The 14,524-nt window shown below is 42.0% G+C and overlaps 1 protein-coding gene across 1 annotated transcript in view; it reads right to left on the bottom strand.

The window, feature by feature from the left end:
• LOC122564384 (tudor domain-containing protein 7-like) overlaps window positions 1-14,524 on the bottom strand; it is a 122,355-nt gene that overhangs the window by 72,645 nt on the left and 35,186 nt on the right. The window contains exons 5-6 of the mRNA XM_043719169.2: window positions 6,991-7,082; window positions 1,210-1,427 (exon numbers count right to left, since the gene is read on the bottom strand). Coding sequence (XP_043575104.1) covers window positions 1,210-1,427; window positions 6,991-7,082 — 310 coding nt within the window. The remainder of the gene's footprint in view (window positions 1-1,209; window positions 1,428-6,990; window positions 7,083-14,524) is intronic.

Raw genomic sequence — 14,524 nt, 5'->3', positions numbered from 1 at the left:
AAGCAAGATTGTTGAGTGTCATGCATGGCTGATAGAATGAATTGTATTTTTATAACAGTTGTATTTATTTTCTTGTTAACAATGATTTTATTCGACATACAAATCAAAGTTTAGAATCATTTCGCACCTTCCATTACCTTGAACACCAATTGTGCTTCATTGAGAAAAACGGATTTATATACTATTTACCAGATTTAGTTGATAAGAAGCATGGCGTTAATCTCTCCTGATGCAGGCACATGTACCATATCTTTTAGTGTTGTAATAGTATAAATTGAAATTAACAAGATTTTAATCAAAGTTAATTCTGTTTTTTAAAAAAACTGAAGTTCTATTACGGAATATTTTTACTGGGGGATCTCTCATGGCCTTAATGGCTGTCAAGTATTGTTTCAAATACTTCAATAAACTTAGCTTTCAGGATGGTAATCACAAATAGATTGCTTAAAAGTTCTTGGAATTAAATTAAATCTTTCTCTATTGAAGTCTTACGACTGGATGCCCCTTTAATCTGACAGGGTGCAAGCATGGCAATAAAAACCCAAATGAGATACATAATGTCTGTGAAGATAATTAGATATAAATCTTTAAAAAGGTAGCAAATAAAATGATATTTGATTGATCAGTTGTTTGAAAGATTTCATTTTTGTTCAGCATAAGCAAATGACATTCAGCATTATTTTTGACTTGTGAAGTTGGCAACACTAAACATATTAACTGGACAAAAAAGGGTCACCATACAATTGCTTTGTGAAGTCATCCATGTCAACACAATTCGTTGCACTTACAAACCAATCAGAATGCTGGAAAAGTTATTCTTCAAAAGCAACTAAAAGGACCAATAAGCAGTAATCATCACAGACAAATAGCAGATGAGATTTTTCAATCAGATTGTTCAAGTGGACCAATCCATTTGACAATAAAAAGCCACTGGTGGGGCTCAGTGGATGTATCAGAAATCAAGGAGGCCTGGGTTCAAGTCCCATTTGGTCCAAACATCTCGTTGACGGATTAGAAAATATCTACCACTAATTAACAGAGGGTTTAATACTTCCTTCTCAGTAACAACCGTTCTCCAAGGGAATGTGTTAATTAAAGGATAAGGGGAACAAAGTGGGAGAATGGAAAAGAGATAAGTGCGTCTACATTTTAAATTACATTCAAAATTCTCTTTAGCAATCACTGGTCAGGTATCTAAATGCCACTCACAGTGCATATATGAGTCCATTGTTCTAACTGCTTTAAAACATCTTGCTGAAGATCCTCATTGAACATCTTTCTGTACAATTGTGGCAATTTCGATAGCCAAATTCCATTACTGTATTTGTCCATGATCTCCTTCAATCGAGACTGTATCAACTCATCATAGCTGGATTGAGGCGGTGATGAATTTGATTTTCTGGAATCTATGTCATCACTCCAAACCACTATAAAAATGTAGGAAAAAAGCACCACAATTTATAACTTGTTTTCACTATAACAATTAAAAAGATCAAATCAACAAATGGGGGTTGTTCATTTAACAGACAGCCTAAACATTATTGGTATGGGTCATGGTAACCCTAGGGTTTATGTAGCTAGTGTTCAGCAGCCTTAATTATTTATATTTGTATGTATTAGACAACAAGCAATAATTCCTCAAGCTGTCATATAGCTGTGAACTCTACCACATGCTGAACCAATATGACAGGATACTGAACACATGCATGTCAGACTAGATGTAATTGAAAGAAAATTAAATATTGAAAGAAGAGACAATTCACATACTATCAATCAAATTAAACATTCAAAGCATCAATCAATGGCCATTTCAACATCTAATATTATTTCCAACCAGAAGGTGGCAGGTTTTGCTTGGAAACAAACCACACTAATAGAAATTCTCTTCCTCTAATCAATCAATAATGACCTTGCAAGACAATGACAGAATGGTCAAAAAGTCAACAAGATGACCCTTGAAGGTCATGACATCATCAGAATAAACAGACACTAAGCTTAAGGAAGGAATATTAGAGGTGAAAGAGGTGAATTTTAAATCCAATTTGTAAGTAACAGGTGGGCTGACAGAAAGAAAACAATTCACATTGTGGAATCTAAATGGCTGAGGGCATATATGTGGGTGGTAGGTTCGAGGGACAGAAAGACTTAAAAGACCCATAGCTCAAGGAATAAAGGGATATTAGAGATTGTAAAGTTAGCCTGCTATTAGCGACAAATAACTGAAAAGAAATTTTGAGAGGTGGCTGAAGTGTCAAGAGGATAATCAGTGCTTATATCAAGCATGTCAAATTGAAAACTTTAGAGAATGAGAGAATGAGTGACAGCAAAGAAAGGGAGATTGGATTGATGAACATGACCATCATGATGAATGTTAAGGTCTTATTTCCAACAAGATCATCAAAGATGCTAATTGTAAAACAAAGCATCAAATAGTGTTTTGTTCTTCACATGAACAATACATTTTTTAAACCCTTGAGCAAAATCCATCACAATGGACAGCTTCAAGTAAAAGTATCCTCGTACATCACTTTCAATACTACTCAAGAGAAAAACAATTCCTCTTGCAGTCCTCTAATGAGTCTCAGTGCAAGCTGGAAGAACAACATTTTCTGCTTGGGAACCCTGCAGCCTTCAGCACTCTCTAACAGAATTCAATACCTTTAGCACCTGAATACCTTCATCCTACCCCAACACCCCTGGCCTGGTCATCACATGGGCTGCTTTCAGCATAGCCAACCCACTTTCATCTATGCATGGTCTCCATTCTCCATTTTTCTCTTTCCCTAGTATACCAATATTATTCCCTTTGTTTGCCTACTCTCTTCCTCTCGGCTTCATCTTCACCTATCCTCTCACTCCTTTATCACCCCACACCCAGCTGTGTTCAGCATATATACCATTTATTTCTAGCTTCCACTGGCTTAGATGAAGGTCACTGGAGCCAAAACATTAGCTCTGCTTTCTCTCCAGAGATGCTGCCAGTCATTTCTGTTTTTGTTTCAGATTTCCAGCATCCACAGTTCTTTGTTTTATTGTTGCAAAACAGGAGTTTACCACTGCTCCCCACAAATCAGTGATGGTAAAGAAAGGCCTCAGAAACAGCAGTATGATAAGGATCTGTTATCTGTTTTAGTTACATTGGTTGAGAAATAACTTATGTACCTCAATGGGGACCCTTTAAGTTTTCAATAGTGTGTTGGGATCTTTTATATTTACCTGATGTATAGACAGAGCCTGGGTTTCATGTTTGTACCTGAAACATTATTATTCTAATCGCATTATTGCACTGGCATGCCAGCATTGCTTGCGTTCCAGTGTCGAATTGAACCCACAACCTAGTGACACAGAAGCAAGGAGTAGAGTTCAGGATTTTCAAGATACTATACCATTCCATTTCCTTCCTTTGAATTCTTCTCTATTTGATGTCTTAATTGGACCTGCTTCTTGATGGATGTCCCTCTTCCTTTCTGTCCTTGTTTTTCACTGTTTTATCTCTTCTTGCCCATTCACTCAGTTTTCCTCCCTTCCATCATCCGGTAATCTCCATGCAAAAGTTTCTAACTGCTAGAGACTACCCATGCACAATTTCACAGATCAAATTATTAGAAACACACACAGATATTTGAAATACTTCTGGAAGAGAGAAGTATCCTTTTATTGGGCAAGTATAATTTTATTGACATTTTAGTGGGCAGCATGGTGGCCCACTGGTTACGACCAGAGTTCAATTCCAGCCTTGGGTGACTGCGAGTGGAGTTTGCACATTGTCCCTATGTCTGCGTGGATTTCTGCCAGGTGCTCTGGTTTCCTCCCACAGTCCAAAGATGTGCAGGTTAGGTGGATTGGCCATGCTAAATTTCCCCGCAGTTCCCAGGGATGTGTAAGCTTCGTGAATTAGCCATGGTAAATGCAGGGGTTACAGGAAAAGGGTAGGGGTTTGGGTGGGATGCTCTTCAAAGGGTTGGTGCAGACTTGATGGGCCAAATTGCCTTTTTCTGCCTGGTAGGGATTCTATGATTTATATTCTGGATGGTTCTGCACCTTGGCAATCTTTTAAAGGCCAGTTGATCAGAGGTTAAGACCAGCATGCTACCTATGAGATAAAAGGTGACGATGAAAGATAAGAATTTTGGAACCCTGGATGACAAGAGATAAATTACAGTTTAATCCAAAAAAAAGTTAGTTTTGGGAAACTGAAATCAGACAAGGCCCTTGAGGAATATAAAGAAAGCGAGAAAAAAATTAAACAAGGAATTAGGAGGGCTAAAACAGGCCATGAAACATCATTGGCATGTAGGATTAAGGTGAATTCCAAGATATTTTATGCCTATGTTGAGACCAAGAAGGTAACTAATGAAAGACTAAGTCCACTCAAGGACAAAGGAGGGAATTCATGCATGGAACCAGAGGAAGTGGGCAAGGTCCTTAATGAGTATTTCGCATTGGCATTCCTGAAGGAGCAGGACATGGATGATGGTAAGCTTCGGGAAGGGTACGTTGATATTCTAGGGTATGTCAATATTAAGGTGGTGATGGTGTTGGGAGTCTCCTAAATGTTAAAGTAGGTAAGTCACCAAGGTCTAATGTGATTTTTTCGCAGGATATTAAGGGAGATAAGGAGGAGACGGAGGACCATGACAGAGATCATTGCATCCTCTTTGTGGGCGGCACGGTGGCACAGTGGTTAGCACTACTGCCTCACAGCGCTAGAGACCCGGGTTCAATTCCCGCCTCAGGCGACTGTGTGTGGAGTTTGCATGTTCTCCCCGTGTCTGCGTGGGTTTCCTCCGGGTGCTCCGGTTTCCTCCCACAGTCCAAAGATGTGCAGAGTCAGGTGAATTGGCCACGCTAAATTGCCCGTAGTGTTGGGTAAGGGGTAAATGTAGGGGAATGGGTGGGTTGCGCTTCGGCGGGGCGGTGTGGACTTGTTGGGCCGAAGGTCCTGTTTCCACATTGTAAGTAATCTTTCAGAACAGGTGAGGTCCTCGAGGGAAAATAGCCAATGTTGTTCCTTTGCTTAAGGACGAGAACAGGGAAAATCCAAAAAATGATAGACTGGTGAGTCTTACATCAGAAGTAGGGAAATTACTGGAGAAGATTCTTAGGATTTAATCACATTTGGAAAAGAATGGATTTAATAGGGATCATCAGCGTGGCTTTCTGCAGGGCAAGTTTCGTCTCAAGTTTGATTGTTCTTTTTGACGAAGTAATGATGATCATTTGTGAGGATAGGGCAGAGGAGGTTATTGACATGGACTTTACTAAAACATTTGACAAGATCTTTCATGACAGGCTGGTGCAAAAGATGAAGTCACATGAGATCCACAATGAGCTGGTAAACTGCATACATATTTAGCTTGCTCAAAGAAGACACTAAGTTGTTTCAGAGCATTGTTTTTCTGACTCAAAGTCTATTGACTAGTGATGTTCCACAAGGATCAGTGTTGGGATCACTGTTGTTGGTATATAAATTATTTGTATTAAAATGTAAATGGTGTGATCAGTAAGTTTGGAGATAGCAAGAAAATTGGTGGAGTTGTGGATAGTTAGGAGGATTGTCAAAGGATACTGCAGGTTATAGATCAGTTTGAAAGTTGGATGAAGAAACGACAGTTGTAGTTTAATCTGGACAAGTGTGAGATGAGGTAGTTTGGGGAGGTCAAATCCAACAGCACAGTATGCAATAAATGACGGGACCCTTAGGAGCATTGATATACAAAGGAATCCTTGGGTGCAAGTGCATAGTTCCCTGAAATGTCAACACAAGTGGATAAAGTGATAAAAGATAGAAATGATATGGCATGCTTGCCTTCATCAGTTGAAGCAGCGAGCATAGAAGTTGGGAGAAAACTTTAGTTTAGGCAACATTTGGAGTAGTGTGTGCAGTTCTGGTCACCACGCTATGGATGTGGAGTCTTTGGAGACATTACAAAAGAGGTTTTAACAGGTTGTTGCCTTAATTAGAATGTAAATGCTACAAGGCGAGGTTGGACAAATTTGCTTTCGCTAGAGTGGTGAGGCTGAAGGGCAGTCTGATAGCAAAATAGAAAATTCGAGAGGCATGCACAGGGTGGATAGTTGGAACTTTTTCCCTTAGTGGAAATACTACGCAGCATAGATTTAAGGTGAGAGGGGAATAGCAAAGGAGGTGTGCATGCAAAGATTTTTTTTAAAGAATAGAGGGTCATTGGTGCTGGAGTGCATGCCAGGGAGGTGGACGCAGCAGATATGATAGCAACATGTAAGAGGCATTTAGACAGACACATGAACAGGCAGGGAAATGAGGGATACGGACCACATGCAGGCACAGGGGAAGAGTTTAGAATGGCATTGTGATCGGCACAGACAGAGTAAGCCAAAGGACTGGTCCTATGCTGTATTGTTTTATGCTCTGTACATGCCTTCAACCATCAGTTACAGCTTTTGGACAAAAATATCTAGGTGAGGTCGAGACAAAAGCTTTGAAGTAAAAAAAAATTAATATAGTTGTTACGTGAGAAAACATTTCAATACATAGTTATCAATCCTAACTATTTTTGGCATTTATGTTGTCCTTAATTCAGAGACATTGTGTGTATTTAAGGGTGAACTGGATAGATTCTGATCAGGAGGAGAATAAAGGGCCATCATGAATGCGCAGAAACATGGATGTGAGGAGTGTCGGATCAACCATGTTCCTACTGAATGATGGAGTAGGCTCAAGGGACCGAATAACCTACTTCAGTTCCTATTTCTTAGGGTTTCAATTTGGGCATTAGAAATTCCATGAACCACAAAAGACCAAAGATGAATTTATTTTCATAAATAATGAGATTCAATTGATAATTTAATATAAAAAAACACCACAATGGCACAGGAAGACCATCATAAAATTCAGATTGCAATTATAAATGATTATGGAGCACGTTTTCATTATTAACACTGAAATTCATTACTTGAATATTTATGGTCATGAATTGCACAATGCACGAAGTAAAGCCATCCACATACCACTATATTCACTTGGTGTGTTTTTTGCTAAGTGCACCTGAAGTTCTTTTTGAAATCTTGGAGGAAACGTCATGGTTGGCCTTTTTTCAGATCTATAAACCAAGAAAGCAAAATTATACCAAGATTAGGAATCCAAGAAAAAAGGAAAAGAATAAAAGGAGATTTTGAAAATGCTTTGTACGTTCAGGAACTTGTGATCGATCAGTATCCAGATTGGAACTGTTAAAACATTATGTGAAATATGCATTGGTTCAGAATAATGTCAACACTTGTCAGTTCCAAGTGGTTTACATGGTCTGGCAAATTATAGATCATAATCATTGCAGACAAATGATCATAGATCAGAAGTTTTAAAAGAGCCAATCCAGGCATTATGGATACGTTCAATATATATCCAAACAAATTCAAAAGCATATTTCACTAATTGAAATGCTATTAAGTATATTAAGTACCGCTTTTGAACTCTGGCTCAGATTCTTTAAATCCCACTACTTCATAAGTGAAACAAATACAAGCAAACAAAGCAACAACTACAGGAATTCCAGAGTAAGGATAAACCTCCACTGAGGGAGTGTGACAGAAGTTCACCAGATTAACTCAAATTTCAGGGGTACGTAGGTTAGGTGCGTCAGTCATGGGAAATGAGGAGTAGTAGGGTAGGGAAACAGGTCTGGGTGGGATACTTATTGGAGGGTTGGTGCGGACTTAGTGGACCAAATTGCCTGTTCCCACACTCTAGGGATTCTATAAATTATACAACTGTCCTTTGAGGGGAGCTATAAGGAAAGGCTGAATAGGCTGGGGCCTCTCTTTCCCTGGAGCATCAAAGGCTGAGGAATGACCTTATAGAGGTTTATAAAGTCGGGGGGCGGCATTGACAGGGTGAACGGTCATGGTCTTTTTTCTCAGGGTAAGGAGTCTAAAGGTTAGAATTAGAATGAAGTTTTATTATCACATGTACTCAAGTAAAGAAGTACAGTCAAAGGTTTACAATATCATGGTGCTAAAGTACCTAGGTACAAATCTTAGATACAAAAAGAGAAATAAAGAAGAGAAAAGTTACATTATGGTGACTTAAGCTGAGAGGGGAAAGATTTAAAAAGAACCTGAGGGGCAACTTTTGCCACACTATGGTATGTGTGTGAAACAAGCTGCCAAAGGGAGTGATGGAGGCGGGCACAATTCCAAGTTTAAACGGCTGAAAATGTGTTGCTGGAAAAGCGCAGCAGGTCAGGCAGCATCCAAGGAACAGAAGAATCGACGTTTCGGGCATAAGCCCTTCTTCAGGAATGAGCAAAGTGTGTCCAGCAGGCTAAGATAAAAGGTGAGGAGGAGGGACTTGGGGGAGGGGCATTGGAAATGCGATAGGTGGAAGGAGGTTAAGGTGAGGGTGATAGGCCGAAGACGGGGTGGGGGCGGAGAGGTCGGGAAGAAGATTGCAGGTCAAGAAGGCAGTGCTGAGTCCGAGGGTTGGGACTGAGACAAGGTGGGGGGAGGGGAAATGAGGAAACTGGAGAAATCTGAGTTCATCCCTTGTGGTTGGAGGGTTCCCAGGCAGAAGATGAGGCGCTCTTCCTCCAACCGTCGTGTTGCTATGCTCTGGCGATGGAGGAGTCCAAGGACCTGCATGTCCTTGGTGGAGTGGGAGGGGGAGTTGAAGTGTTGAGCCACGGGGTGGTTGGGTTGGTGGTCCGGGTGTCCTAGGGGTGTTCTCTGAAACGTTCCGCAAGTAGGCGGCCTGTCTCCCCAATATAGAGGAGGCCACATTGTGTGCAGCGGATGCAATAGATGATGTGTGTGGAGGTGCAGGTGAATTTGTGGCGGATATGGAAGTATCCCTTGGGGCCTTGGAGGGAAGGGGGGAGGTGTGGGCACAAGTTTTGCATTTCTTGCGGTTGCAGGGGAAGGTGCCGGGAGTGGAGGTTGGGTTGGTGGGGGGTGTGGACCTGACGAGGGAGTCACGGAGGGAGTGGTCTTTTCGGAACGCTGATAGGGGAGGAGGGGGAAATATATCCCTGGTGGTGGGGTCCGTTTGGAGGTGGCGGAAATGACGGCGGATGATACGCCGTACATGGAGGTTGGTGGGGTGGTAGGTGAGGACCAGTGGGGTTCTGTCCTGGTGGCGGTTGGAGGGGCGAGGCTCAAGGGCGGAGGAGCGGGAAGTGGAAGAGATGCGGTGGAGAGCATCGTCGACCACGTCTGGGGAGAAATTGCGGTCCTTGAAGAAGGAGGCCATCTGGGTTGTACGGTTTTGGAACTGGTCCTCCTGGGAGCAAATGCGGCGGAGACGAAGGAATTGGGAATATGGGATGGCGTTTTTACAAGGGGCAGGGTGGGAGGAGGTGTAGTCTAGGTAGCTGTGGGAGTCGGTCGGTTTATAGCAAATGTCCGTGTTGGAGTTCATCCACTTTACCAACACCTTCCACCCCGACCTCAAATTCACCTGGACCGTCTCAGACTCCTCCCTCCCCTTCCTAGACCTTTCCATTTCTGTCTCGGGCGACCAAATCAACACGGACATTTGCTATAAACCGACCAACTCCCACAGCTACCTAGACTACACCTCCTCCCACCCTGCCCTCTGTAAAGACGCCATCCCATATTCCCAATTCCTTCGTCACCGCCGCATCTGCTCCCAGGAGGACCAGTTCCAAAACCGTACAACCCAGATGGCCTCCTTCTTCAAGGACCGCAACTTCTCCCCAGACGTGGTCGACGATGCTCTCCACCGCATCTCTTCCACTTCCCGCTCCTCCGCCCTTGAACCCCGCCCCTCCAACCGCCACCAGGACAGAACCCCACTGGTCCTCACCTACCACCCCACCAACCTCCATGTACGGCATATCATCCGCCGTCATTTCCGCCACCTCCAAACGGATCCCACCACCAGGGATACATTTCCCTCCCCTCCCCGATCAGCGTTCCGAAAAGACCACTCCCTCCGTGACTCCCTCGTCAAGTCCACACCCCCCACCAACCCAACCTCCACTTCCGGCACCTTCCCCTGCAACCGCAAGAAATGCAAAACTTGCGCCCACACCTCCCCCTTTACTTCCCTCCAAGGCCCCAAGGGATACTTCCATATCCGCCACAAATTCACCTGCACCTCCACACACATCATTTACTGCATCCGCTGCACCCGATGTGGCCTCCTCTATATTGGGGAGACAGGCCACCTACTTGCGGAACGTTTCAGAGAATATCTCTGGGACACCCGGACCAACCACCCCGTGGCTCAACACTTCAACTCCCCTCCCACTCCACCAAGGACATGCAGGTACTTGGACTCCTCCATCGCCAGACCATAGCAACACAACGGTTGGAAGAAGAGCGCCTCATCTTCCGTCTGGGAACCCTCCAACCACAAGGGATGAACTCAGATTTCTCCAGTTTCCTCATTTCCCCTCCCCCCACCTTGTCTCAGTCAAATCCCTCAAACTCAGCACCACCTTCCTAACCTGCAATCTTCTTCCTGATCTCTTCGCGCCCACCCCACTCCGGCCTATCACCCTCACCTTGACCTCCCTCCACCTATTGCATTTCCAAAGCCCCTCCCCCAAGTCCCTCCTTCCTACCTTTTATCTTAGCCTGCTGGACACACTTTCCTCATTCCTGAAGAAGGGCTTATGCCCGAAACATCGATTCTCCTGTTCCTTGGATGCTGCCTGACCTGCTGCGCTTTTCCAGCAACACATTTTCAGCTCTGATCTCCAGCATCTGCAGTCCTCAATTTCTCCTCCAAGTTTAAACAGCATCTGGGTTGTTATATGAATAGGAAAGGTTTAGAGGAATATGGGGTAAATGGGACTAGATTAGGTTAGGATTTCTGGTCGGCATGGATGAGTTGGACCAAAGAGGCTGTATAACTCTATGACCCTATTATTAGGTGAACTTGGAGGATAGCCTTTTCTTTTGAGATTCATGGATGAGCACTCCCAAATCTGTTCTGTAGCTTTCCACAGTCTTTGTCGAACTTAAATATCCTGTTTCTTAATTTTTCCAATCAAAATGCATAATCCCACATTTGCACACACTAGAGTCCATCTGCTAAGTGTCTGCCCACTTCTTAATCAGTCTACTGTATACGCCTCAGCAGACTGAGTCATCCTCACTGTTTGCCTTCACTATTTTAGTGATCTGCAAATTTGGTTACAATACATTCACTTTCTTCATCCAAGTCATTAAATATGTGATCCCAGTGATACAGCACTAGGTTGCCATCCTGAAAATGTCCAGCCCCCCCCCCCTCCAAACACTGTCTTCTATTAGCCAAATCTCAATCCATGCTAATATACAGTACTACTTCCAACACCATGAGATCTTTTCTTATTAAGCATTCTGATGTGTGGCCACTAACCAAACGCATTTGAAAATCCAAATACATTACATTCACAAATTCTAGTAAAGTTGTCAGACATGACTTTTCCTTCATCAAGTCACGTTGGTTCTGCTTGATCATATTATGCATTTCTAAAGCCCTGCTGTTACATTCTTTAAAAAAGACTCTAACACTTTGCATTAACACATGTTAAACTCATGGCCTGTAGTAGCCGGTTTCATGTTTCCTTCTCTTGTAATTTCAAGAGTTTAGAAGAGTGAGAAGTCATCTTGTTGAAACTTGCAAAATTCATGAAGGACTAATCAGAGTAAACACAAAGGACATAATCTTGGAAGGTGGGGGTGGATTAAGAGAGTCTAGTAACAATGAACAAAGCCTCACAATCAAGGCAAGTCATTTAGGACAGTGATGAGAAAGAACTTCTTCACTCAGAGGTTAATGAAGCTTTTCAATTCTCTACCACAGAGGCTCAGTCATTGACTAAGTTAAAGATCAAGGGATTTCTAGACCTTAATGGCATCAAGAGAAATAGGAATGGCAGAAGAAAATGGTTTGGAGATGCCGGTGTTGGGCTGGGGTGTACAAAGTTAAAAATCACAACACCAGGTTATAGTCCAACAGGTTTAATTGGAAGCACACTAGCTATCGGAGCAACGCTCCTTCATCAGGTGATATCACTATCACCTGATGAAGGAGCGTTGCTCCGAAAGCTAGTGTGCTTCCAATTAAACCTGTTGGACTATAACCTGGTGTTGTGTGATTTTTTTAACAGAAGAAAATGGCTTTGTCATGGATGATTAGCACAGGAGGCTTAAGGAGCTGAGTGGCCTACTCCTGCAATGTTTGTCTAGAATTTCAATGCTCCTTTTCAAGTTCATGTGGATATGTCTCAAGACATAAAATGTCCTCTCTTCCCTTGATGTTTTTCATGCAACTTTACAGCATAGAATGTGCAGTATTTACCAGAAATTAGACATCTCATTCAAAAAGCAAATTATAAAGTCAGAGTACTTTGAGTACAGGAGTTGGGATATCATGTTGAGGTTGTACAGGACACTAATGAGACCTTTTCTGAAGTACTGTGTGCCATTCTGGTTGCCTGTTATAGGAAGGATATTATTAAACTAGAGAATTCTAAAAATATTCAGCAGAATGTCATTGGTAATAGAGAATTTGAGATATAAATAATAGACTGGAAAGGCTGGGATTTTTTCCACTGGAGTATAGGTGGTTGCGGGATGACCTTAATGAGGTTTTAATAAAGTCATGAGGCATATAATGTAAATTAAAAGGGTCTTTTCACTGAGGTGGGGGAGTTCAAAACTAGGGGACATATTTTTAAGGTGAGAGAACAAAAATTTTAAAAAGGCATAGGACAACTGTTTTTTTAAGCTGACTGGGGTTTGTGGGTGCTTGAACTGCCAGAGAAAGTGGTGGATGCAGGTACAGGTACAACTTCTAAAAGAGATTAGGATAAGAACATGAATGCAGAGTTTTGCAGAATAAGGGCCAACTGCAGGCAGGTGGGCCGAGTGTAGTTGGTCAGCATGGACTGATTGGACAGATGGGTCTCTTTCCATGCTGTATGACTCTATGGCTCTGACTCTAAAAGCCTGATATTAATAGCAGGAAAATGCATGGATGCATTATGTATATACATGAAAGGGTTATTGAGAACTAGAGTATGACTGGGTTGATTCATCTCAATTTATCAAAGAGAAACTGTTTTGTGAACGTAACTAATCAATCTGTAACTGAGAATTAATGAATGTCGAGTATTTGGAATTTTGGAAAGTCTTCAGGAATTTGTGACACGTTATTAACAGTTTGAAATATTAGTATGATATGAAGGCTGTGAAATTAATCTTTATTCTTTCATGGGATATGGGTGTTCCTGGAAAGGTCTGTATCTCTCACTCATCACAAATTGCCATTCAACTGAGTAGTTTGCAAGGTCATTTCAGAAGCCAGTTAAGAATCAACCCATTGCCATGGAGCTGGAATCATATTTAGGACTGAACAAATAAAACTTCCTTAAAAGGCATGAGAAAACCAGGCAGATGCTAATGAGAACTGATCAGTTTCATAGTCATCACTACTTAAGACTAATCTTCAATTCCAGACAATCATTTTTTTCCAATTTTGGACCTATGTCTACAGGGAACTATTGCCACTACGCCATGCCACACATCCCCTCCCCTCACTTCAATGTCAGCTATGACTTGTTGGTCAAGTGCTGGAATGGTACTGAATCCAAATAACTCAGAAAAGATTGAGACACAGCTGAAAATTGTTGGATGAACAGAGTAGTAAATGGATCATTTTCAATGGCAGGCCAAAATTGACAGGGTATTGCAAAGATCAGGATGTGGGTCTCAGCTATTTACATGAATAGCCGTACTAATAATATGATAAAGGGTCCAAATCAAGACACATTCCAATGTGCTGATCATAGAATGTGAAATCAAGCTATGGGGATGAATAAAATATTTGGGAACAAATAAAAATACAACAGAAAACTAAAATAATTTGCTGTGAAAGGTCAAATAGAAAACATTTTTTTAATGTAGAGAGTCTGGAAAGTGTTATTTAGAGAGACCAGTCTTTTCTTATTCACAAATCACAATCAACATACAGGTACAGTAAGCAATTTGGCAAATGGTAAGGTTGGCTTTTAATAGGTAATGTGCCTACCTCTGAGCCAAAAGGCCTGGGTTTAAGTCTCATCTGCTCCAAACTCATGTCATAACATTTCTCAATAGGTTGCTTTAAAAAAAATAAAAACGTCTTGCCACTGTTCTATCGGACTTTGGCGAGATCTTATTTAGAAACTACATACAATATCCAAGGGAGGATCTGTTTGCATAAGAGAATGCAGCAGATTGATTCCTGAGGATTTGGTCTGGGGAAGTAAGGGGTTGGTTTATGAGGAGGTATTCGAGGGCTGGGGGTGGCAATGGCCAGAGACACAGATAATATTCTGGCGACCTGGGTGAATCCCACCATGGCAAATGTGGAACCTGAATTCAATAATAACTCTAAAATTAAGAGTCTAATGATGACCAATTGTCAGAAAAAATCCATCTGTGACTCATGTTCTTTAAAGAAACTGCTGCCCCTTACCTGGTCTGCCCTCCATACAACTCCAGACTCTCAGCAATGTGATTGACTCTGAACTGTCCTCTGGGCAATTAA

This window comes from Chiloscyllium plagiosum, unplaced genomic scaffold, assembly GCF_037043375.1.
Source record: "Chiloscyllium plagiosum isolate Xiang-an unplaced genomic scaffold, Cpla_swu_hap1 HiC_scaffold_2, whole genome shotgun sequence".
Taxonomy (NCBI): domain Eukaryota; kingdom Metazoa; phylum Chordata; class Chondrichthyes; order Orectolobiformes; family Hemiscylliidae; genus Chiloscyllium; species Chiloscyllium plagiosum.
The sequence above is the reverse complement of the archived record's forward strand: the minus strand, read 5'-3'. Positions and strand labels throughout refer to the sequence as shown.